At 38.7% G+C, this 25,811-nt stretch overlaps 3 protein-coding genes and 1 long non-coding RNA gene across 27 annotated transcripts in view; 2 read left to right on the top strand and 2 right to left on the bottom strand.

Annotated features, from left to right (window-relative positions):
• zgc:152938 overlaps positions 1 to 25,811 on the bottom strand; it is a 422,541-nt gene that overhangs the window by 385,849 nt on the left and 10,881 nt on the right. For 3 of the 21 annotated variants that reach the window (XR_015482190.2, XR_015482202.2, XR_015482192.1), the window contains exons 5-6: positions 21,015 to 22,249; positions 20,742 to 20,842 (exon numbers count right to left, since the gene is read on the bottom strand). Coding sequence is in view for 5 of the 21 variants with exons in the window: in XM_087247572.2 (XP_087103698.1) it covers positions 21,823 to 22,249 (427 nt within the window). In the remaining 16 variants the exon portion in view is untranslated. 21 annotated transcript variants of the gene reach the window in all.
• On the top strand, positions 797 to 24,422 carry LOC100000752 (uncharacterized). 4 transcript variants are annotated; one of them, XR_015484219.2, is made up of 5 exons: positions 797 to 826; positions 2,682 to 2,811; positions 3,368 to 3,499; positions 14,226 to 15,818; positions 15,954 to 24,422. XR_015484219.2 is itself a non-coding variant. In XM_087250498.2 (4 exons), the coding sequence occupies exons 2-4, from the start codon at positions 2,727 to 2,729 to the stop codon at positions 14,897 to 14,899; spliced, it is 891 nt and encodes a 296-aa protein (XP_087106624.1). In that variant the 5' UTR covers positions 797 to 826; positions 2,682 to 2,726; the 3' UTR covers positions 14,900 to 24,422. The 4 variants fall into 4 exon arrangements, 2 of the variants coding, with proteins under 2 accessions (XP_087106624.1, XP_088506837.1); XM_087250498.2 differs by having other exon boundaries at positions 14,226 to 24,422; XR_015942661.1 differs by lacking the exons at positions 797 to 826; positions 3,368 to 3,499 and having other exon boundaries at positions 2,678 to 2,811.
• The window catches only part of LOC148682386 (uncharacterized), a 104,326-nt gene continuing 79,311 nt past the window's right edge, over positions 797 to 25,811 (top strand). The window contains exons 1-4 of the mRNA XM_088650223.1: positions 797 to 826; positions 2,682 to 2,811; positions 3,368 to 3,499; positions 14,226 to 14,944. The gene's annotated coding sequence lies outside the window, so the exon portion shown is untranslated. The remainder of the gene's footprint in view (positions 827 to 2,681; positions 2,812 to 3,367; positions 3,500 to 14,225; positions 14,945 to 25,811) is intronic.
• Positions 2,844 to 6,997, bottom strand: LOC147845272 (uncharacterized). Its single transcript, XR_015484524.2, has 3 exons — positions 5,527 to 6,997; positions 5,394 to 5,444; positions 2,844 to 3,962 (listed from the first exon to the last, which is right to left on the bottom strand). It is a non-coding gene; the product is annotated as an uncharacterized LOC147845272 (long non-coding RNA).

Below are 25,811 nucleotides of genomic sequence, written 5' to 3'. Positions count from 1 at the left end.
ACAAATACCATTGTAATTTATTGTTTAATATTGTTTTTGAATCATAGTAAAAGTATTTAAAGTGTATTAAAATACATCTACAATTGTTAATGTATAATTCAGCATACAGTGAACTAAAAAACTGCAGTACAGTGTTGTTTATACAATATCGTTTTTTAAAATATTAATAGTTTCTGCCATGCAACAATTAATTACCACAACAGATCAATTTTCTGGTTCAGTATTTATTATGAATTACTATAGTATTTCTTCATGTGGATGATGATGATCTGCTGTTTAAGTCTGTCAATTACGGCAAGATGTTGCAGGCAACAGTTTGTTTTATTCATTATCCCATCCATTTTCAGATTATATTTCTTTTCACGCTAATTATTGACCTCCATAATATATTGTTGTTTCTTTTGCAAAACTTGTTGAAAGTGATTTTCTCAATATTACTTTTTTCACATCTACTTTTTCACTTGATCAAAATTAAAATTTTATCTGAATTAATTTGATTGGGTGATTCATACACGGTTATTCAAACACTACAGTAACCTAAAAAAAATACCCGTCTATTGAAATAAAGTTATATTTGCCCTTGTTCTGGAGAAAAACTGAAATAGAATTTTTGGACATTTACATATGAGCTCCCTCTACAACCACAAATTTATTACAAGTACATATTCAATATGCAGTTTGACATTGATATGCATGCATGCCAGAAGTTTTTACAAAACGAAAGCAACATTTATGTTGTAAGCTGTTTATAAGACTTTTATTTTGGGGTTGTGCGGTGACGTCATAAACCTGCTTCTCCTTCAGTCGGCAGCTCAGCTGAAGAAAGGTTTGTTTTGACGCTCTGCATATGTATAAATCAATACAAACCGTTGGATTAAAGTTATTATTATTTTACAGGTGATGACAGTAGTAGCATAAATACTTACCACAATGTAACATTGTAATACTGTACATCGAAAACAGCAGAAAGCAACAGAAAATGCGCGTCTCATTATATCAGCTATAATGACGCGACGCACAAATATAAAATAAACTTTTTAAAAAAATTTTATTTATATTTTTTATTTATGTATATATAATGTATATAATATAATGATATAATATAAATTCTATTTCAGTTTTTCTCCAGAACAAGGGCAAATATAGCTTTATAGAAGGTCGTACAATTGGGTATTTTGTTTAGGTTACTGTAGTGTTTGAATAACCATGTATGAATCACCCAAACTAATTAATTCAGATAAAATTGTAATTTTGATCAAGTGAAAAAGTAGATGTGAAAAAAGTAATATTGAGAATATCACCTTCAACAAGTTTTGCAAAGGAAACAAAAATATATTGAGGAGGTATATTAATATAATAATAATAATAATAATGATTTATATATATATATATATATATATATATATATATATATATATATATATATATATATATATATATATATAATTATTTCAAATAGTTCATTCAAGGTATGTGTTTATTAAAGTGGTAGAGTGCATTACATTTTTTTGCAGTTAAAATACAGTATTTATTTATCAGTTCACTATAGTTAATACTGTACAGTTATAACTATTGTGAACTGATAAATAAATAAGTATAGAACAGTGGTTCTCAAACTTTTTTCACCATGTACAACCTCAAAAAAAATTGTCTTTCCAAGTACCACCATGTGCCTAGTATACATAGTACGGTGTTGAAATACATAGTATGCCTAAATAAGCGGCTACAGCTCTGCACAGTTCACAAACGTGGCAGATTAATTCCTCTTATTATGTATATTTATTATTGCCAGCCACTTTATACATAATAAATAGTTTAAACAATAACACACAGGTAAATAAAATATCAACGTTTAAATTAAAATGTGATTTTAAAAGGTAAATAAAAATGGCACTGTTCTTAAAAAGTAAAAAAAAATGACTGTACTTAAATATAAAGTATCATAAAGTAGCCTATTCATCAAAACCTGCAAATGTTTCTTGGACTTCATAAATATTGGCTATACCGAATGTCATAATATTCATATATAACTCTGTTTGATACATTTTGCAATATATGTTGCATGTATGTATGACTTATTTGTATATCTTTGAATCTAAACAATAACTTGTATTTTAAATATATGAATTGGATTTACATATTTAAATTAGAAACTAGATCTGCTTACTGCATGTTAGAGTAGCCTAGGCTGGTTTAAGCTGGATTTTTCAGCAGGGATAGCCTACTCTAACATGCAGTAAGCAGATCTAGTTTCTATAAAAAACACGAGATACAACAACTGTTAAAGTATGGGGAGGAAAATAACCTCAAATGATAGAATACATAACAAACATTAGAAAAATTAAATTAAAATAAAAAGTTTTGCCTATTTAAATCAATTTACTGATCACATCGTTGTTATTGTACGCGTCAGGGGTTAAAAAGGGGTTAAAAGTGTGTTCATTTTTTAGCTTGAATTATTAAGCGATTCCTCCGCCTACCACTATTAGGAAGCCTGCATACCACTTGTGGTACATGTACCACAGTTTGAGAACCACTGGAATAGAATAAAACATCTACTATGCTTCAAAAACTCTAGTATTGACTATTAATATAACGTGTAGTATTTTTTTTTTCAAGTGGTTTTCATTTTAGTTTGTATTTCGTTTTCTTTCTGTTGATTATTCTCCTCTTAAACGCAGAGAAAAACTCCTGCGGAAGCGACTGATCTCCACACTGTTATAAAGATGGCGTTTATTAAAGAGGAGAGTGAAGATGTGAAGACTGAAGAAACATTCACAGTCAAACATGAAGATCCAGAGGAACAAACAGGTTGATTTTCATTCTCAACGATCAGCTCGAAGTCATTTGATTTTTTTAATACAACGCAAGTATCCAAATTTACAGTTCAATTGAAAGATACAAACATTCAGATGAATTTTGGAGGTCATTAATATTTGTGTGTCTGTTCACACACTTGCACTGGTGTAGGACTAATAAACTGTTTTGTCATATGAACAGTTTCAAAAGCAGAGTTCTCGATTCTGAATCGATTCGGTATTCAAATGAGATTGTGACGGTGCAGGTCTGTGTGGGCGTGACCGAGAAACAGAAAAATGTTTCAATTTACAGCAAATTACTGTCAATTTATTTTAAAGGTGGTTGTTCGTAGAGTGCATTACAAAGTTTATCATAGTAAAAAATTAAATATACTACAGTATTTATTACAGTTTATCAGTTCACAATAGTTAATACTATAGTATAGAATAAAATGGCTCAAAAACTATAGTTTTGACTAATAATGTATCGTATGTTTTTATGTGGTTTTCCTAAGAAACAGATTTAGTTTGCATTCGTCTTCTTTATTGTTGATTATTCTCTTAAACAGACAGAAAAACTCCTGCTGAAGCGACTGATCTCCACACTGTTATAAAGATGGTGTTTATTAAAGAGGAGAGTGAAGATGTGAAGATTGAAGAAACATTCACTGTCAAACATGAAGATCTGCAGGAACAAACAGGTTGGTTTAACTCGCTTTTTTGATTTTTTTAATACAATGTAGAGTTTCCAAATGTGCAAATAAAAATAAAGGAATGAAAAGATTGACGCAGCTTCTCCTACCACAGCCAATTCTGTTTTGCTGTTGATATTTAGCACCAGTCAATCAAGAAGTGATGATTTTGTTTTCTTTCACTCATTAGATGGAAACAGCTTTATTCAATATTTTATGTGATATTCCAGTTTTGCGCATATATTTAATTCCCATTTTTGGATGTAAACATAGCTAATGGCCCTCTAGCCAATTCCCCCTTACTACTGTTCTGTGTAACAAATGTTACATCTCAAACTAGTATTTAAAGGCTCCAGTAATTCCACTGTCAGGTTTTAGAAATGCGGTAATATCTATTTTTATGCTGGAGAAAAGATGTGTCTATTTTGTTTTAATAGATCTGATTTTTAAAAAAATGGCACCACCAGAAATGCTTTAGAACAGAACCCCGGAAGGGACGTAGTGGAGGAGAAAAAAATTGGCTGGGTAAAAAAAAAAATGGGCGAAAGAAAAAAATGGGTGGGAGGAAAATATATATTTCTAAGTTTTTGCGTTTTCTCGCAAAGTTTTGCGTTATCTCGCGAAGATGTTTTGCGTTCCCTCGCAAAGTTTTGCGTTATCTCGCCAAGATGTTTTGCGTTCCCTCGCAAAGTTTTGCGTTATCTTGCAAAGATCTTGCAAAGATGTTTTGCGTTCCCTTGCAAAGTTTTGCGTTCCCTCGCAAAGATGTTTTGCGTTCCCTCGCAAAGTTTTGTGTTATCTCGCAAAGATGTCTTGCGTTCCCTCGCAAAGATGTTTTGTGTTCCCTCGCAAAGTTTTGCGTTCCCTCGCAAAGATGTTTTGCGCTCCCTCGCAAAGATGTTTTGCGTTCCCTCGCAAAGTTTTGCGTTATCTCGCAAAGATGTTTTGCGTTCCCTCGCAAAGATGTTTTGCGTTCCCTCACAAAGATGTTTTGCGTTCCCTCGCAAAGATGTTTTGCGTTCTCTCGCAAAACTGTTTCTCCACAAACACTTCCTGTTCACTTCACTTACATAAACCCTCCCATTTTTGCTGAAATTCTCCCGTATTTTACCATTCTACGTCACTTTCTTTACATTACTGTGCGTCGATCGTCGACTTTCATTTTGCAACCTCTGAACAAGTGAATGCATGTATAGGCGCTGACTGACAGACGCGCTTCGTACAATAAACTGATCCCAGATCAGCGGCTGTACGCGCCATTTAAAGGGACACTTCTGTTATCAAACAAGTGAGCAGCAAATGAATCTCATGTTTTGTTTAGTTTGACAACAGAGGTGTCTCTGTAAGAATGCACAGATCTATAATGAAAGCAGTCCATTACTTTAGATACTGTTTGTGCTCATTTAAGAGAAAATAAGCTGTTTAAAATAAAACATGCAGGACGGAGATGTTTCATATTATTAGTGTATTTGTCTGTTTAAACATACACCCGCTCCTCTGTAAATGGCGTGTACAGACGCTGATCTGGGATCAGTTTATTGTACGGAGCGCGTCTGTCAGTCAGCGCTTATACATGCATTCACTGGTTCAGAGGTTGCATATGAAAGTCGACGATCGACGCACAGTAATGTAAAGAAAGTGAAGTAGAATGGTAAAATACGGGAGAATTTCAGCAAAAATGGGAGGGTTTACGTGAGTGAAGTGAACAGGAAGTGTTTGTGGAGACAGTTTTGCGAGAGAACGCAAAACATTTTTGCGAGGGAACGCAAAACTTTGTGAGAAAATGCAAAAACTTAGAAATATATATTTTTCTCCCTCCCATTTTTTTCTTTCACAAATTTTTTTTTTTTTTTCACCCGGCCAATTTTTTCTCCTCCACTACGTCTCTTCCGGGGTTCCGTACTTTAGAGGTCAGATATGAAAAATAAAATGACTAGAGCGTTCTGAAAAATCCCTCAAGAAATCATCCTTTCTGAGGTTTTCAAACTGCATTGCTGTTCTTTCTTGAATGAATGAATTCTGAGCTTAGTTTTTACCAGCAGGTGGTGCTGTATGCTTTACGAACAGCCAAATTCTGCTGGTGTCCAAATCTTTACCAATACCTCTTGAACCTAAAATAATCATTAATAAAGTTAGAAAAGTCAACAGTGTTCATAGTGAGCTGTAGGGTTGTAACGGTATGAATTTTTCACGGTATGATAATCGTCTAAAACAATACCACGGTTTGACGGTTTCACGGTATACGGTATGTTACAAATGTTACAAAATAATAGAACAGTGAAGCAAATTTGACTTTTTCCAAATAATATATTTTTAGCATGGATATGGTTGTCTATCAATAAGGATTTGGATATGGTTGTCTGCAATGCAGACAAACAGCTGCATCTTCATTTGCGTCTTTTGAAAACAGCAAGAGCAGCAGTTCGTCTTTGCTGTGTCACTGTTTTGTCATGTTTCTGTGCTGCTGTGCATGCAAAAGTACTTAGTATGAGAATTATTTCATGAAAAACTTTTTTTTTTTTGCGTTTTATTTAGCCGCGCATAAATGTATGCCTATCTCTCATTCTGTGTTGTTCAAAAAGCTTGGTCCACAAACAAAAGTGAAACCTATGCTTATTGGTTGTGATATAGCGAGTTTGAACCAATCTGGGCATGGAGGAGGGACAATGCATCAATGTATCATGTCTGATTTGTCCGGAGACACAGTGACGAGCGTTTCTTTGTCAAATCAGCGTTGTCAAATGTTGATGACGTAACCGCACTGATTCCGGAGCCTCTGAAAGTCCGCGAATGTTATGTGATACAGCACTGGAAAGCTGAGATTCTCTTCTTTATGCCAATCTTTGAATTGTATGAATCGGATCAGCGGATCAAAAGTTATTAAACATTTAAGAGCAATACTTATTTTTAGCCGCGGGCGGCTGTCTCGGTCTTTAAGGGTTAAAACCGTTGATATGCAATTGTTCGTGGTATGATAATCGTGCACGTTCAAATCGTGGTAAACCGTCATACCGGTATATTGTTACAACCCTAGTGAGCTGTGTTGACATTATTCTCATCACAAACTCTGTTAGATTTAATTTTTACAAATAAACCAGAAAGAATAAATAAAATATATAATCTAATTACAGGACTGTCAGATCATAATCTAACCCTTGTAGCGAGAAAATTAACAAAAACCTGATATAGGTTACAAAATCCAATTAAAAGTAAAGAGTGTATAGCATTTATTCCAAAACAAGATCTACTGAATGTTGAAAATGAAATAAAGCAAACAAATTGTGAATCTATTATTGAAAATAAATCCTGTGAAGAAGGTTTTCAGGATTTACTGTCTACCCTAAATAACATATTAATGAAATATACAAAAAAACACAGGTAGAAAACAAAAAACAAAACAAAACTTACTGTGGTTTACAAGTACTCTATGGCAGTGGTTCCCAACCTTTTTCTTAGGGCCCCCCCCCAGGAACATATACAAACATTGGAGCCCCCCCACCATTTAAATACACACGCACGCACGCACACACATATGTACTATATATATATATATATATATATATATATATATGTATATATATATATATATGTGTGTGTGTATATGTGTGTGTGTGTGTGTGTGTGTGTGTGTGTGTGTATATATATATATATATATATATATATATATATATATATATATATATATTTATATATATTTATATATATTTATTTATTTATATACTGTATGTGTGTGTTTGTGTAATATTAATATATAATATGTATAGAAAATATAAATAAATCAGTTTTAACTTGTCTTGGCCTTCAATTAAACCAAAATTTAGGTGGGCTTTGTCATACTGTTTAATTTTTTTCTTCGCCTCTGAAGAATCACTGCATTTACGTTTCTCTCCCAATTTTGTTTTGATTTTGCCTTTACGACACATTGACAAGCACATTGCATGAGTGAGCAAAATTTAAATAATTATTTAAAGTTATTTGATTTAATTATTTTTACTATTATGTTGGAGTTTTGATATATATATATATATATATATATATATATATATATATATATATATATATATATATATATATATTTGGTACTCATAATCACGATTATTTTGGTCATAGTTGTAATCACGATTATTCAAAATGATTATCAGTTAAAGTCAAAATGATTAGCTCTCCTGAGAATTTTTTTTATATAAAGATTTCCCAAATTATGTTTAACAGAACAAGGAATTTTAACAGTATTTCCTCTAATATTTTTTCTTCTAGGCTTATTTATTTTGTTTTAGCTAAAATAAAAGCAGGTTTAAATATTTAATTTAAGGTCAATATTATTAGCCCCCTTAAGCAATATATATTTTTGATTGTCTGCAGAAGAAACTACTGTTATACAATGACTTGCCTTATTACCCTAATTAAGCCTTTGAATTGCACTTTAATCTGAATGCTTGTATTTAAAAAAATATCTAGTAAAATATTATGTACTGTCATCATAGCAAAGATAAAAGAAATCAGTTATTAGAAATGAGATATTAAAACGATCATGTTCAGAAATAAGTAAAAAAAAAAAACAACTTTCCATGAAACAGAAATTGGGAGGAAAAGGGTTGCTAATATTCAGGAGGGCAAATAATTCTGACTTCAACTGTATACATACAGTTATTTTCCACCCTGCAAAGGAAAGAGAAATAAATACAATAAAATAAAAATATGAAACAAACTGTGCTTTAAGCATCTTCACTGTAAGAAAAACACTTTAGCTACAGCAGTCCTTCAGTCAAGACTAGTGAGGGATTTTCTTGTTGTTTGATTAATAATCTTAAAAACAGGCGGCAGTAAGAATATTTCTCGCTGTCTCTTTGGTTTCTCTTTCACGTGTCTTTTGATTCTCAACTCCTTTGTTTATTACACAAATGATGGTTAATATAAATAATGACTAAACACCGCGTTTTGACACCTATTTAAAGCCATTAAAGCGCTCACGTTAATGACTTTAGATGTCTGCGCTCCTCTGCTCGTCTCAGTGTGCGAATGAGACTGAATGCTGACTGGCCGCATGCTTCTGACTGAGTGTGCGTGCTGCACACACACATAGGCACGCGCTCTTTTGCGCTTTTAAGAGAAACACGTGTACAACTTGAAAGGTGGCGGTATATGATGCAATAATCGTTTATCTTGATTAATGCTTTTTTATAATTGTTTGAAATCGAAATCGGATTTTCGATTAATTGTACAGCCCTGTATAATAGTGGAGCAATTTTATGCCTTTTTCTACCTCAACACTTATCCTCTCCCGCGCCCCCCTTGTGAACTCTGGCGCCCCCCTTAGGGGGGCGCGGACCCCAGGTTGGGAACAATGACTGTAAAAAATATGGACGACGCGACAGCCCCTTTTCCCATTGAACGCTTTGAGGGCAAAATGCCTGCTTGACGGGCAAAAACTGTCGCAAAAGACTGCTGAAATTGGAGCCTTGACATGTGCAGAAGGACTGTCTGATGGAGCCAGAGGAGGAGCCGCGAAAATGAGCGGAGTCGAGCTTCCAACCAAACGCTTTATGTAAAATCAACCACGCCCCCCGAACTTCTCAGCATGCGTTTGCTGTCATATCAACACAAATGGATGTAATAACGTTAACAAATATGAGGGTTTTATATATTCAATCGCGCCAGCTCTGGGCCGCAGCGCATAACGTACTCGCGGCGTCGCGGGCTAATTCCGGCTCGATTCCAGCCTTGATTGACTCGGGCTGGAATCGGGCAGTGAGTCCAGGCATCCGGAGTAGGTCCAGCAGAGGTAGTCAGTCTGAGCTCTGAGGGGTAAGTCTTCGGCTGGAATCTAGCTGGAACTGGCCCGAGTGTATTTTGCTATCTGGGTGGCTAGGCGTACGTGTATCAGCAAACTAATAAAGCCCGAGAAAAGCCCTGACCTTAGCGAATAAACAGTGTTCCACCAGGATCATGTATGTCAGAAACTGTACTCTGCTGAACTCATTTTGTCATAGTAAAATAACACAGAAATTGAATAATAACACTTCAGTCTTCTGCCGAAGCTCAGACGCGCTGCTTTGAGAAACTGTCAATCACAGCTGTCAATCACGATGACACGCCCAGCATTAAATTACTGCTAACTGTTTACAAAAAATGAAGATCTGCACCTATTTCAGCACAATAACCAGTGCCTTAATCGACCAGAACCATCTTTCGGGACATTTTATTGCAAGTGTAATTAATTTTTTTATTTGGGCTCAAGTCTCCTTCATTAACACGGAGGAGGCGGGCTTTATGACTTGTACTGCAGCCAGCCCCCAGGAGGCGATTTAACGGCCGAGACCTTCACTCAAACGCAGGCTTGCGGCACACTTGGTTGGGAACCACTGCTCTATGGGATATGATGAAAAAGTGTGATGCCTCTTTGAAAATGTTTTTAAAATCAGGATCAAATACTGATCGATTAATTTACACAAGTTTAAAAAACAAAGTAATATCTGAAATTAGAAAGGCTAAAGCAAACTTCTTTTTAAAAAGGAAATAGTAAAATGCTATGGAAAACTGTTAACAAATTAATTGGAAAAGAAAAGTCGAAAGTAGAGGATACACAGCATAAAATAAATGGACAAATTATTTAGGATTCTGTAGAAATTGCAACTAATTTTAATGGATATTTCCTAAACTGTTCGAAACTTGCTGATCATTTTCCAGTTGTTCATCCATGTTCTAGCCTACAAGGCAGCCAATAGTCTTTTTCTCTGAGTCCCACAGATGAAATAAATGTTAGAAAAAATTACTTCCACATTAAACAACAGTAAAGTAAAAGATGTTTATGGCTTTGATACTGCCTTTTTAAAAAGTTATAAAGATATTTTAGGGTCTCCTCTCACAAACATGATAAATAAATCCATAAATGACAGTACTTTTCCCGTTGCTTTAAAATCTGCAAGAATAACACCAATATATAAATCAGGTGACCAAGCAGTTATCAGCCTATAAGCATCCTACCAGTTGTAGCAGAGCAACTTATGGCTCATTTAGATAGAAATTCTCTCTTACATCCTGTGCAGTTTGGTTTTAGAAAAAAACATTCAACTGAGACAGCTTGCTGTTACTTTTTAGAAACGATAAAGACAAATTTAGATAAGGGGGGGGGGGCAGTTTTTATTGATTTACGTAAGGCATTTGATACTGTTAACCATGATATTTTAATTAACAAAATAAACAATTACGATCTCTCAAAGCAAACACTAAATTTAATAAAATCGTACTTAAGTGATCGAAGTCAATGTGTTCAGGTTAACAATTTTAAATCTACCTTTAAACCAATTAAATTAGGAGTACCTCAGGGATCTATTTTAGGATCTTTACTTTTTAGCATTTATATAAATGATCTACCAGCTATATGCACTGATGCTGATTTATTAATGTTCGCTGATGATGCTGTGCTTTACACTTATGGAAAAAATCCAACAGAAGTTGCTACTAAATTAACAAATGAAATGCAAAATGTTTTTAAATGGCTGCAAAATTCAAATCTTAGGCCATGTCTACACTAACCCGGATAAATTTGAAAACGGAGTTTTCCTCTAAAAACGCTTCACGTCCACACAGTCGTTTTTATTCGTTTTCCAAAACTTTGTCATCCACACTGAAACGGCTACAAATGCTTTCACCCTGTAGTGCGCATGCGTGAAACGTAAGACTCTTCGGCACGCGTCTTTTCGGCCTGACGTTTATTTTCTTTCTGGCTCTTTGAAACGTTGCGGCAAAATGTCAAGGAAAAGCACAGAGTTTTTTAAATGGACTGACAATGAAGTGGAGTTGCTGCATCGAGTAACACATGAATACAAAGTTGCAAAAGAGTGTGAAAATGTAGACCGGGAGACGTGCCAAAACAAATACGCCGATATACTGGACCGCTTTAAAAAACAGTATCCTGCTGATGACGCTGCTTACCCTCACAGTAAGGACAACATCTCTAAACTCATAATCACAACGAAATTAAAGTAAACGAATTAGTAACATGACTGAGTGTCACATGACAAAAAAACACGTCATCGTTTTCGAAAGACTCCGTTTTCACAGTCTACACTACGACACCAAAACTGCGTTTTCAAATTTATCCACTTTAGAGAGCGTTTTCAAAAAGATACGTTTTGTTTCCTAAAAACGCGTCTCAGTGTGGTCGGAAGGGCAAAACGGAGACAAAAATATGCGTTTTCAAATGAAAACGCACTAGTGTGGACATGGCCTTACCTTATATGTTTTAGAAATTTTTAATAATGGGCAAAGTATTAAAAATGTCACTGAATTCAAATATTTAGGCATCATGTTGGACTCAAACCTTAATTTTAAAACTCATTAAAAAACTTGCTACCACACTGAGATTTTAATCTAAGAAATGTTAAACATATCAGAGATTCTCTGACGTATGAGGCCTCTGGTATGTATTTAAATACTATGATTGTTCCACATTTGTTGTACTGAATAACGAGCTGGTCTCAGGCATGTAAACCATCTTTAACACCGTTGGAATCATTATACAAGAGAGCACTTAAAATTCATGATAAAAAAACCTTGGTTGTACCATCACTGCAATACCTTAAAAAACATAGTCTCTTAAGTTTTGATAATTTGATTAAATATTCCAGTTTTTGTTTTGTTTTTAAAATGATTCACAATCTTTCTGCTCCATCGTTAAAAAAATTTTTAAACACCAAATCAGAGAAAACATCGTGAGTGATGCGTTCTATAGTAAGAGGGGAATGTATTATCCCTAGACGCAAGACCTCTTTTGGTCAATCCTCTTTTATTCATAAAGCCTCAAATCTTTGGAATTCTCTCCCGACAGAAATAATCACATGTACAAATTACAAGATGTTTACACGCCTGACTAGGAGGTGGTTTTTGTCAAATTCAATTTGTACACCCTGAGTGAGATGTTTTTGAGTTGTCTGAATGTTTTAAAAGTGACTTTTTAATTGGATTTTATTGTTTTAATTTGAACCTGTCCAGGGACTGCAGGTGGAAATTAGCAATCCTGCTACAACCTGGCACAATGCATCTTTCCTCTCTGAGGTTAATGTAATCTCTTTGCATTGTCCCTGTTAAATAAATAAATTCATTCACATAAAAGCCAAATTACATGACTGCTAAATGGACAAGTGCTATTTTTTCATGAGAGTGTATGCTTAAAAACTATCCTACAGCACTGTCTGCTGTTAAAAACTAGCCTACAGCGCCGTCTGAAGTTACCATCTGCTGTTAAAAACTAGCATTCATTCTCTTTTCGGCTTAAGGCTGATTTATACTTCTGCGTCAAACGCCGGCGTATGCTACGGCGCTGACGCATAGCCCTTCGCCGTGGCCATCGCTGACGTGCACCTCTCAAAAAATGTAACTACACGTCGCAACGACGCGTAGCGTAAGCTCTGTGATTGGTCGGCTTGGTATCGCTGACGAGTCTGGGCGGGACCGAGAGCCGCGCGAATGGCGCGAGCGATTGTTTACAAGTGTGGAGTACCGTGAAGGAGCTCCGGATGGAAAGTTTTGTTTTGTGTTTACCTCATAGTTAAAGTTGTTGCACGTCCGCCGGTTCCTGCCTCAAAATAAGCGAGTTTGAGCCACTTGTACATCCCGGAAGTGTTCAGGAAAAGCAAAACAACAGCGAAGAAACTTGACACAAAGGAACATTTACACCTCACTGCCAACTAGTGTTTCGGAAGTGTTAATGCAGACCAACAGAGACAGCACGCAGAAGTATAAATGCACAGCCACACGCATTGCATGCGCCGTGGGTTACACCGGTCACCTGACGCAGAAGTATAAATCAGGCTTTAGTCCCTTTATTAATCTGGGGTCGCCACAGCGGAATGAATCGCCAACTTATCCAGCATATGTTTTACGCAGCGTATGCCCTTCCAGCTGCAACCCATTACTGGGAAACATCCATACATTCATTCACACACACATACGCTATAAACAATTTAGCCTACCCAATTCACCTGTACCGCATGTCTTTGGACTGTGGGGGAAACCGGAGCACCTGGAGGAAACTCACGCGAACGCAGGGAAAACATGCAAACTCAACACAGAAACGCCAACTGAGCCGAGCCTCAAACAATCAATTAAAGAGAAAATTAAGTATTTTGATCAATTTTCTAAATGTCAATTTATGGAATGATTTTCCCACCACAGCTCTGATCATGTGTTGGACAATGTCTTTGTTTAGTTCCTTGAAGTAGTCTGTATACATCAAATGGTCTAGACCAGTGGTCTCAAAGTCAATTGCTGGAGGGCCGCAGCTCTACATAGTTAAGCTCCAACCACTTCCAACTGACACCTGCTTAATAGTCTACAGTAGTCTTGAACACCTCGATTATTTGGATCAGCAGTGTATGATTAGGGTTGGAGCAAAACAGTGCAGAGCTGGAGCCCTCCAGGAATCATGTTGGGTGTTTAAACTCGGTCCTGGAGGGCCGGTGTCCTGAAGAGTTTATCTTCAACCTTAATCAAACACACCTGAAGTAGCTAATCAAGTTCTTACTAGATATATTAGAAACTGGCAGGCGTGTTGAAGGAAGTTGGAGCTAAACTCTGCAGGATACGGCCCTCCAGGACCGAGTTTGGACACCCCTGATCTAGACTAATTGTAAGATGTACCATGGATGGTTTTGATGTCTAAATACTTTCATGTTTTTTATGGTTTTTGTGACTTTGAACTGAGGATAACTTTCGTGTTATTTTTTCACTTTAGACCTGTTGGTGCTTAAAGAAGAGACTCACGAACCCAATCAATTGGAAGAGAAAGATCAGTGTGGGAAACACCAAGATCTAATGACTGATAGAAAATCAATGCGGACTAGAAAGACTTCATCATACCAAAGAGTTCAGAAAACCAAAAGTAACCGTTATTTCACTTGCCATCAGTGTGGGGAGAGTTTCTGTCAACAAAAAGACCTTAAAGTCCACATGAGAGCTCACACTGGAGAGAAACCGTTCGTCTGTCAACAGTGTGACAAGAGTTTTGGTCGAAAACAAAAACTTGAAGTGCACATGAGAATTCACACGGGAGTGAAGCCATTCGCCTGCAACCAATGTGGGAAGAGTTTCACTCAAAAAGGAAGTCTTGAAGTCCACATGAGAATCCACACCGGAGAGAAACCGTACAAATGCCAACAGTGTGCAAGGAGATTCAGTCACATAGAAAGCCTTAAAGTCCACATGAGCGTCCACACTGGAGAAAAGCCCTTCATCTGTCAACAATGTGGAAAGGGTTTTACTCAGTCAGAACGCCTGAAAGTCCACATAAGAATTCACACCGGAGAGAAACCTTACGTTTGCCTTAAGTGCGCAAAGAGTTTTACACAGAAAGGAACCCTAAAAATCCACATGAGAACTCATTCTGGAGATAAATCTTTCACCTGCTAAATATGTGGGAAAAGTTTTCCTCTGAAACTAAACCTTCAAGCCCACATGAGGACTCACAGCAGAGAGAAGCGGTTTCCATGTGATCAGTGTGGAAAGAGCTTCACAACAAAACAAGAACATTCACATGAACATTTACATTTATTCATTTTCCGCCGCTTTTCCGGGGCCGGGTCGCGGGGGCAGCAGTCTTAGGAGAGAACCCCAGACTTCCCTCTCCCCAGACACTTCCTCCAGGGCAATCCCAAGGCGGTTCCAGGCCAGCTGAGAGGCGTGTCCTGGGTTTCCCCGAGGCCTCCTCCCAGTAGGACATGCCTGGAACACCTCTCTAGGTAGGCGTCCAGGAGGCATCCAAAACAGATGCCCAAGCCACTTCAGCTGAGTTCTCTCGATGTGGAGGAGCAGGGGATCTACTCCGAGCTTCTCCCAAGTGTCAGAGCTCCTCACCCTGTCTATAAGGGTGCGCCCTGCCACGCCTTCGAAGGAAACTCATTTCGGCCGCTTGTTTCCGAGATCTTGTCCTTTCAGTCATGACCATAGGTGAGAGTAGGAACATAGATTGACCGGTAAATCGAAAGCTTTGCCTTTCGGCCCTGCTCCTTCTTTAACACAACAGACTGGTACATCGACGCATTACTGCTGCCGCTGCACCAATCCGCCTGTCAATCTCATGTTCTATCCTTCCCTCACTCATGAACAAAACCCCGAGATACTTAAACTCCTCTACCTGGGGTAAGGGCTTTCCTCCAACCTGGAGATGGCAAACCACCTTTCTCCGGTGGAGCACTAAGGACTCGGACTTGAAGGTGCTGATTCTCGGCCGTACTTAGCCCGTAGGAGCAGGACCATCCTCCCGCAAGCCCACCACCTGCAGGGTGAGCCATAAGGGGCCAGTTTATTGTGGAACGGGTCATGGTCGAAGGTTAGGACTTGAAGATGCTGATTCTTGGCCGTACTTAGCCCGTAGGAGCGGGACCATCCTCCCGCAAGCCCACCACCTGCAGGGGGAGCCATAAGGGGCCAGTTTATTGTGGAACGGGTGGTGGTTGAAGGTTAGGACCACAACAACTGCTGGAGATTGTAAATGACGGCAGCCTTAGGGTCTGTTCACATATTGCATCTTTTCTGCCTTAAAGTTTGTCATTTCCAATTAAAGCGTGCGACTTGTGTCCGTAAATTTGGAGCACTGCCTCATTCAAGCCGATAGTGCCGCAAGATGTCTAAGCGCATCTTTGCATTGACTTAAGGTGTAAATCCCTCATGCTTGATTCATCCACATCTGGTGTGAATACACATTTACTCTAGCAACAGCAATTATTATTTTAGAAGTGCACTAAGCGACTTTCTTCCCCCTGACAAGTTTTTAAGGTGATCTGTGTTTTAGGTGTAACACAGTAAGGGAAGCTCTAGCATCTACCTGAAAGAGTTCTAAGACTTCTGGGTCTCCTGGGTTTGAAAAACAAATGCAGAACGTATCGTATGTAAAAAATAAAGGCATCAGACATCATGTAAAAAGAAAGAGGTATACACAGGGCCGGCGCTTCCATAGAGGCGACCTAGGCGGCCGCCTAGGGCGGCAGAATAGAGAGGGCGGCGTCCCCGAAACTACCCTCACCACCCGCGCCCTCATCCGCGTCTAGGGTGGCAGAATAAAGAGAACGGCGTCCCCGAAACTACCCTCGCCACCCGCGCCTTAGTTATATCCACGTCTAGGGCGACAGAATAGAGAGGGCGGCGTCCCCTAAACTACCCTCACCACCCGTGCCTCAGTTATATCCACGTCTAGGGCGGCAGAATAGAGAGGGCGGTATCCCCTAAACTACCCTCGCCTCAGTTATAGCCGCGTCTAGGGCGGCAGAATAGACCCCCCCCCCCAGCTTGCTCCGGCCCTGGGTATACAATTTCTTTATCAAAGCATGCCACACTGTCGATCTGGAGGAAGGCATACATGCGTGTTGTTAAAATTAGGTGCTGATAAAACATGAACATATTAAGAAAAAAAATGTTTTTTTTTGTTGTTTAAAAGCAGAGTTCTGTTATATTTAGATGAAAATTATCAAAAATTCTGGCAGTGGCTGGCAACTTAAAAACATGTGTGGTGAAGATTTTAAGAACTCTCTCACAAAGCCCTAATTCTTCAAAAAGTCTTGTGGGGCCAGAGGTTGAGAATGAGATAGAGTTGTGATTGGGCAAAAAAGTTAAGCCCGAAACAATTTAGCCCGAGCCCGACTAGTACATTTTGATTGACAGCTCTTTCGAAGCCCGAACCCGTTTATAGCCTGACATTATTTAAATGTGCACATGCACACAGCTCTTTTGCCTTTTATCAAGAATGAGTCATGTTTTATAGTTTATTCATAACAAACATAAGCTGTAAGCCACTTAGAAGTTGAAACAAAGAATTAAAAGTCTTCTGTAATGCTGTGTTCACACCAGACGCGGAACGCGTGGATAAATCGCGCTATTCGTGCGTAAATAGCCGCGTGAACATTTGAGTTTACTTGCTTTATTCATGCGTCGAACCCCGCTTCATTCGCGTGTCAAATTCACTTCAGAACAGATGCGGATTCGCGTGATGGGCAGGGCTTCTGTCTGCCCGAAGACTCTAGCTTCATAGCTAAATGGCTAATATGGATTTGATGAAGAAAATAACAGTGTTTATGCGCTTTATAAAGACTGAAAAACAGAGTCGATACGTTTAGGGTCGTGTCTGAGTCCACTACATCCTTTCAGAGGTGCATCCAGCTCTGTGAGCTCAAACTCCTCCAGAAACGTAACCTGGATGACGGAGGCTTTCAGCGGTGCTTCTGACTGAGCCAAGCCCAGTTTGATAAACTGTTGTCGGTGAAGGCTGAAGGATTTCCTTCAGAACACCGACAACAGGTTCTACGTCACAATCACGCCCCCACAAGAGCAAGCTTCTGATTGGTTAACGCGGCGCGAATGTACGCTGAAGTTCAGATTTTCGAATTCGAGAGATTCGCGCGAAACGCTCGTTAACCCCGTCAAACGCGCGAAACGCTCAATTCGCCTCGCGCAATTTGCGTCATTCACGCCGCAGGATGTCTATTCGCGCGTTTGCATTGACGTAACATGTAAATCACTCGCGCTTGACGCACATGCCACGTCTGGTGTGAACGCAGCATTACATCTCAGCTCTAAGTTGCTTTCACACTAGCATTTCAGTACGCACCCGGGTTTGTTTGACGGGAACGTATCTTCCAAACTTGTGAGAACCGTACCAGAGTCCGCCTGAAAGAGGTGATCTAGGGTACGGTTCACTTCTGATATGAATGCAATCGTACCAAATAACGGAAGCGAACCGCCAACTGTACAACTATCATTTTCATAACGTTTGTTTGCGCGTGTGTGTCTGTGTATCACTTACTATACCTTGGAGACAAGCGGGACTGAGCCAGGGCAAACAGAGATAATGTCTGCTTGACTCCTCCAAAAACAGCTTCTGCAGACATCGTGTTATGTTCTGAACGTTTATAGTATTTTTGCAGCAGATGGATTCGAGTCGATTTCTGCATGTCTAAAACCAAAAGACTCAGTAAAAGCCAAACGACCGCAATTTCAGCCCATGTCTTTCTATTTTGGCGCTTCGCTTTTGTGTCCATCATTTAGCAACAGCTGTACACACAACAGCAAGCGTACCGGGGCTCAGAAGGAAAAACGACGTTGTGAACACAAACAAGAAGGTGGCAAGGGGGAACAATCACTGAAAATAGAGTTGGAATAAACAGGTTGTTGTTACACAGATTCCCCACGAATCAAACTGAAGTACAGAGAGATCATGTTTTGGGTCTCACTGATTCAGTTCCATTGAGGCAGAGTTTCAAAGCGTCCAAAATTGAACTTTGGAACGCATCATGCACATGAATGGAAGTCAATGCGCCAAAAAGTGCAGCGTGACCACGGATTTACAATCAAACCCTAATCAAACACAACCTACCTGTAGCTATGAAGTGATCTTAAAGCATTGGATATACCTTAATCAGCTTCCTTGTTCAGTAATCACTAATAAGGATATAAGCCATTTTAAGTGCCGTCTCGATCATACGTTTTTTTTTTTATATTACACTCAAACGTTCAAGCCCTGAAAAGTCTCACAATGCATCAATCAGGGCACGTCGATAAGTTAGATGTTACAAACATTTATACGTGCTTAATGGTTGAAATGTTGCTGTTGCATGAAGCGGTCAAATCATTCAGCTTTAATGTACTTTTTAAAAAGTCATTAAATTAATATATGACAAGTATTACTTCTGCCGTTGCTTACAAGCTCTAGTTTTGATGGTGTACGATGAGGATGTTCTCATGTCTCACTCAGTGTGTCCCATTGTACACTGCCTGACAGAAGTCTTGTCGTTGATTCCCATTTTAAAAGCAGCAGATAACACCTTGTTTTTTTGTTGATCATTTGGAAAAGTGGCAGATGAATAATTTTTTTGATGAATAATCTGTTGAACTGCATCCCGATCATCACAAATACTGCAGAAGACCTACTGGAACCTGCATGGACCTTAGATTTACCTAGAAATCAGTCAAGTTTGGTGAAGGAAAAATCATGGTTAGGGTTACATTCAGTATGGAGAGATCTGCAGAGTGGATGATCAACATCAACAGCCTGAGGTATCAAGACATTTGTGCTGCCCACTGAATTACAAACCACAGCAGAGGGCAAATTCTTCAGCAGGATAGCACTGCTCCTCATACTTTAGCCTCCATATCAAAGCTCCTGAAAGCAAAGGAGGTCAAGATGCTCCAGGATTGGCCAGCCCAGTCACCAGAAATGAACATTGAGCATGTCTGGGGTAAGATTGTAACGACCGGGGGGAGTGACAGAGACAACTGGAGGTAAGATCCAATATGAGGGTTTATTCAGCGTCAGGCAAGCAAAGATCAATCAGGTACAAACGGATATGTGTAGGCAAATCCAGAATCGTAGGCATAGAAACAGGCAACAGGTCGAAAGGCAGGCGGCTAATCAGGAGAACACGGATAAACAAGGCTAAGATCTAAACAAGACAGGGAAAACGCTTCGTAATGCTACTGGTACAGCTAACAAGACTCGACAAACTGGAAGAGTGGATGTGTGGCTTAAGTAGGGCGTGTATCAGTCTCTAACAAGGTGCAGCTGGTGAGAGTGTAATCAAGCTAGATGAGTGAGCATGGGTGTAGGCGAAGAGCATGTATGAATATGTAGTCCAGGAGAAGGCGGAAGTGTAGTCCATAGAGTTCGTGTGAGAACCAGCGATCTCTGAGAGCGATCGCTGGTTATGTGACAAAGATAAAGGAGGAGGCATTGAAGATAAATCCAAAGAATCTTGATGAACTCTAGAAGTCCTGCAAGAACGCTTTCTTTGCCATTCCAGATGACTTTATTAATACGTTATTGGAGGCATTGGAGAGATGTATGCATGCAGTCCTCCAAGCGCATGATAGAGTCTGACACACTATTCATTCTTTCTCCACTGCACTATGACTTTATATTCTATACTGGACATCGTTTCTGTTAAGTGACAAGACCTTATTGTCCTAATTAAATGATTAAAATTCAGGGCATGATCATATTTTATTTTGGTCAAATACTTGTAATCTAGAGGCCTTTGCCTTTCATATGAGCCACTTCTAATACAAAATGATCAACTAGAAGTCGAGATACTATTTGTTGTTCCTAAAACTCCATTAGGTGACAAGACTTCTGTCAGGTAGTGTATGATGACCCAAGTTTACTGACACCTGAATTTGAAATGTCTAGAGCAGTGGGTCACAAGAATTAAGAACGGCAATGACACAATTTGAATGCAATCGAGTCCCAATCACAAAGAAACAGAACCATCATCAACACCATTTATCTACTTAAAGACAGTTTGACAACACTGTGTATTTATTTGTCCAAGTATATGTTCTTAAAATCTAAAGCAGGGGTCACTAACCCTGTTCCTGGAGAGCTACCTTCCTGCAGAATTCAGTCCCAACACTGATCAAACACACCTGAACCAATTAATTGTACCCAAAGCAGCACTTGATAATTACAAACAGGTGTGTTTGGTCAGGGTTGCAACTGAAATGTGCAGGAAGGTAGCTCTCCAGGAACAGGGTTGGTGACCCCTGATCTAAAGTATAAAAAAAAAAAAAAATTATAAAATTGTTCACAGGATAAATATAGAATCCTAAAGAGTAAACCAATAATAACAAAATAGGAAAGTTATATATTAAAACATACAAATAATAAGAAAACAAAGAATCTTGTCCAAACACTAGTCTGTACATTCTCTCACTGTATTGAATAAACCAGTATTTCCCAACCCTGTTCCTGAAGGCACACCAAGAGTCCACATTTTTAACCTCTCCCTAATCAAACACCCCTGAATCAACTCATCAGAACATTAGAAAAACTCCAAAACCTGAAGTCAGTGGGTCAGATAAGGAAGATTTTCAAAATATGTACTGCTGGTGTGCCTAGAGCAGGGGTGGGCAAACTCGGTCCTGGAGGGCCGGTGTCCTGCACAGTTTAGCTCCAGCTCTACTCAGACACACCTGCTTATAGATTTCTATTGATCTTGAAGACACTGATTAGCATGTTCAGGTGTGTTTGATTAGTGTTGGAGCTAAAGTCTGCAGGACACTGGCCCTCCAGGACAGAGTTTGCCCACCCTTGGCCTAGAGCAGTGGTCATCAAACTTGTTCCTGGAGGGCCGGTGTCCTGCAGATTTTCGCTCCAACCCTAATCAAGCACACCTGAACAAGCTAATTAAGCTCTTACTAGGTACACTTGAAACACCCAGGCAGGTATGTTGAGGCAAGTTGGAGCAAAACCCTGCAGGGACACCGGCCCTCCAGGACTGAGATTGGTGACCCCTGGCCTAGAGGAACACTGGAATGTGAATATGTGGCATGTAAAGCTGACTGTGTGCTCATACTGGTGGAGTATCTGGAGTCGGCGCTCTGTGGTTGGACTCAGGACAGTGTTGTGCCGATGGAGGCTGGCTAGCGTCTGAAAGTCCGTACTCGACCTCATGTAAAACCTGATGAAAGCGCATCTTCACGGATGACTGCTTTGACGGGGGCAATCTTCTGATCACTGGTGCCAAACTCATGAGGAATAAACTAATGTCGTCCTCCATGCGCTGCTTCCTGCGTTCCTCTCGCTCGCGGTCCCGAACCTCCTTCGCTGCCAGGTATTTTTCCACAAAGTCTGGCGTCACAGAGCGCTTGCGTTTTTTGGAGTTGGCCTGAACAGGCTCGGAACTGACAGCAGATTCTACGGAAATACTGAGGCTTTTTTCACTCTCGCTGCCGTCTCCCACTTCGTCGGCGCTCTCCTTAACACTGCTGTGAACCCTGTAAATACACACAAATTAACACCTTGCATTATAAATGACCAGGACTTCTTTCAAATATGGAGTGCTTGTGACTGATTTGTTTGTTTTAGTAGCTATGTTTCTATCTAAAAGATACAAAAAGGGAAAAAAAAAAAAAAAAAAAAAAAAAAAAAAAGGCAACTTCCTGAAACTGGAGCAAATATCAGACAGAGAAAAGTAGTTTGTGGTAGAAGCCAACGTGGTGTTTTCTTCTCTAATAAATGAATTGCGCCTCAGAAGATGAAGACGGAATGCAATCGATGGCTTTTGGAGGCATAAGACGCTTTTTGGGAGCGCAGACAAATCCTTTATGCTGCGTTCACAACAGACGCGGAAGCAGCGTCAAGCACGAGTGATTTACATGTTAAATCAACGCAAAGACGCAAACAGACATGCACGATTCACATGAAAAGTGTGCAAAACACGTCATTCACGCCGCAGCGAGTTGACAAATCTGAATTTAAGCAGACATGCGCGCTGCATTAACCAATCAGGAGTCTTCTCTTGTAGGGACGTGCTTATGACCAGGGCCAGACGGAATCATGCCATTTGATTCAATCATTGAACAATCATTGCCATTTCCGCGGACAATTTTGGTAAAAATCTGCGGAATTATTTTGGGAGTATCCAGCGGAGTATCATAACTAAAACCTTTATTTATGAAATAAAAAAAGTAATAATTAACTAAATAAAAACTGAATTAATTCAGATTTACACATTTACTCAAGTAAATAAACAGAATTAATGATGGGCTAAAAATCTGCGGAATTCTGCGCGCGCAGATTCCGTGTGGGCCTACTTATGACGTAGCGCCGGTTGTTGATGTCCCAGGGGGAAATCCTGGAGGAGTTGAGCTCAGAGCTGGGTGCACCTCTGAAAGGATGTAGCAGACTCAGACACTGCTCCAAACGTATTGATGCTGTTTTTCAGCCTTCATTAAGCACACAAACAGTTATTTATTTTCTCAAAATCCATGTTAGCCATTTAGCAGTGAAGCTAGAGTCACCAGGTAGACAGAAGCCATGCTCATGAGAATCCGCAACTATGGTTTTGTTAACTTGACGTGCTAATGAAGCGTGTAAACTCAAATGTTCACGTGTCTATTTATCCGCACATTCCGTGTCTGGTGTGGACACAGCATAAGACAGTTCTTGAGGGAATAATAATACTGAAGCAGTGTGATGACGGACTGCCGGCTAAGGCCTTTTACAATCAGCAAAACAACATTTCAGATATTTTACAATGTGCTGGAAATGCTGCGTTGTCCATTAATGCGTCCCATCACACACACCTTTTCATCTGATCATCGTCTGCGAAAAACTAAAAATCAAATAATTTTACTGATGTGCATACTGGAATTTTAGTAAATGAGTTTCCAGCTTAAATTTATGCATATTTCTTATCACATTATTACACATTGTTAAAACGTATGGGCATCTTGACATTTTTGTTAATATTTTTAGGCCATATAAAGTTGAAGTACCCCTCTGAAGGATCTAATGGACCCAGAAATGGTGCAGAACGAATCAAAGCCCTTTTTCAGCCCTCCATACCACAAAGCACAGCTACCCTCTCAACAAAATCCATCACTCCATTTTGCATTGTGTATTTCACGTCTGAAGGAAGAGCGTAAACTCAGTGCCTAATTTTAGCATGTAAATGTGCATTCGGTGTGAACACCCCATTATACATATTCTACAATTTATAGCATTTAAAAAAATAAATAAATAAAAAAATAAATCGTTCTCTTTAGCCCCTTTCATACATACAGACCTTTCCGGAAAATTACCAGCAATTTTCCGGAAAGGTCTGCATGTATGAACAGGCCCTTTTTGAAAATACCAGTAAATCAATTCCTGCTACTTTCTGGAAAGAGAAGTTGCATGGAAAGATTGCTGGAAAGAGTGTGTTCACGTCTAGAACGCTGACGTGGAACGTCAGTAGCCAACCAGTAGCCAAACGCGTAACTGCTTTAGCCAATCGAAACACTCAGGTGGATTCACGTCCGCGCAGTTTATGAGAATAAATGCCAACGAATATTTTCCAGACACATTCAGCTGCTGGATGTTAGTCCGATAACATTTCTATGTTCCTTCTTAATGCCAACTGTTGTAATGATTGATGGGTCAGATGACAATCATGTGAGACACACATCAGTTTTTTTTTTTTTTTTTTTTTTTTGTATTCTGATAGTCCTATGCGTAAAAGCACAACTCTTAATGATGAAGTGAAACGTAAGAGAAAGGAAAGGCGTCTCTGGCAGAGGGCGCGCCGAGCCAACAAATCAGCTGGACGAACTCTCTGTGAACCCCTTGCTACTTCTGTTGACCCTCTTGCTCGTAGTCGAACTCTGAATGAACTCCCAACTTGTACTTTTGCTGAACTCTCTACCGAGTTCGCACACCTGAATCTAAGTGCATAACTTTATTGCACATTATAACTCAAGGCTGATATTAAAATGCCTAAATGTTAATTTATATGATATAATGTACTCTTGATGACTATCTATATATATATATATATATATATATATATATATATATATATATATATATATATATATATATATATATATATATATATCTGTCTTCTTACTGTTCAAGTGATTTAGCATGCTCCATGAATGTATGATTCAAGTAGTTTGTGCACCTGTGTTTAGGGTTGATTTATGAACACTGAGACACTGGGTATAAAAGCTGACATGTACTCTTCAGCTTTGCGCTTTCTGACTTCTGTATACTGAGAGTCATAGGCCTTTTATTCTCAAGGGAGGGTAAAGTAAGGATTTTGTTTCTGTTATTTGTCTTTTGTTTATTCTACTTTTTCCACTGGATTTTATTTTATTAATAAAAGTATATTTTATTACTTATCTTCACTGGAGTGGACATTGAATTCATTTTCCAGAACCCATCAAGTTACCCTGTGTGGTAAAGTATGAATCTAATTTGTTCTTTTGCAAAATACATTTCTAAAGACGTTCCTTTCACTACACTCTAGTTAAGAAATATAGAAGGGAGGATCTTAATTTTATCTTTGTGTAATTAGGGTGATTAAATAAAAGGCGAATCAGCACACTGTGTATATATATATATGCCTTTTTGATATGAATAATACACATGCATCTCGAACCGTAATGGGAACTGAAAACCATTCCACCACTAATTAATAGTATTGTTTGTACTAGGACAGAACAATCTATCAAAACATTATCATTACCGCAACAATAGCATATGCAATCTGTATTGTAGAGATGTGCAGTATATTATTTATTTGGTGAACCTAAATGCTAAAATTAAATATAATGCCAGAAGACAAGAGGAAAATAAGTCAATAAGTATCAGAATTTCCTAAGTTTTCAGTCATTCAGGGTGTTTAAGTCTAATTGTTTTTTATAATTGAATTAGCTTATTAAAATATCTATTACTTGTTTTAGTATGATCATTACATTAACATTTTAATTACTGATAAAAAGATTTAAGATGTATCATAAGAAACACTTAACAGCCGTACTGCATATTTCCCCAGTATCGTGCAGCTTTAGT

Source organism: Danio rerio, chromosome 4, assembly GCF_052040795.2.
Source record: "Danio rerio strain M-AB ecotype USA chromosome 4, GRCz13ab, whole genome shotgun sequence".
Lineage (NCBI taxonomy): Eukaryota > Metazoa > Chordata > Actinopteri > Cypriniformes > Danionidae > Danio > Danio rerio.
Note: the sequence above shows the minus strand (reverse complement) of the source record. Positions and strands in the feature narration are given on the sequence as shown.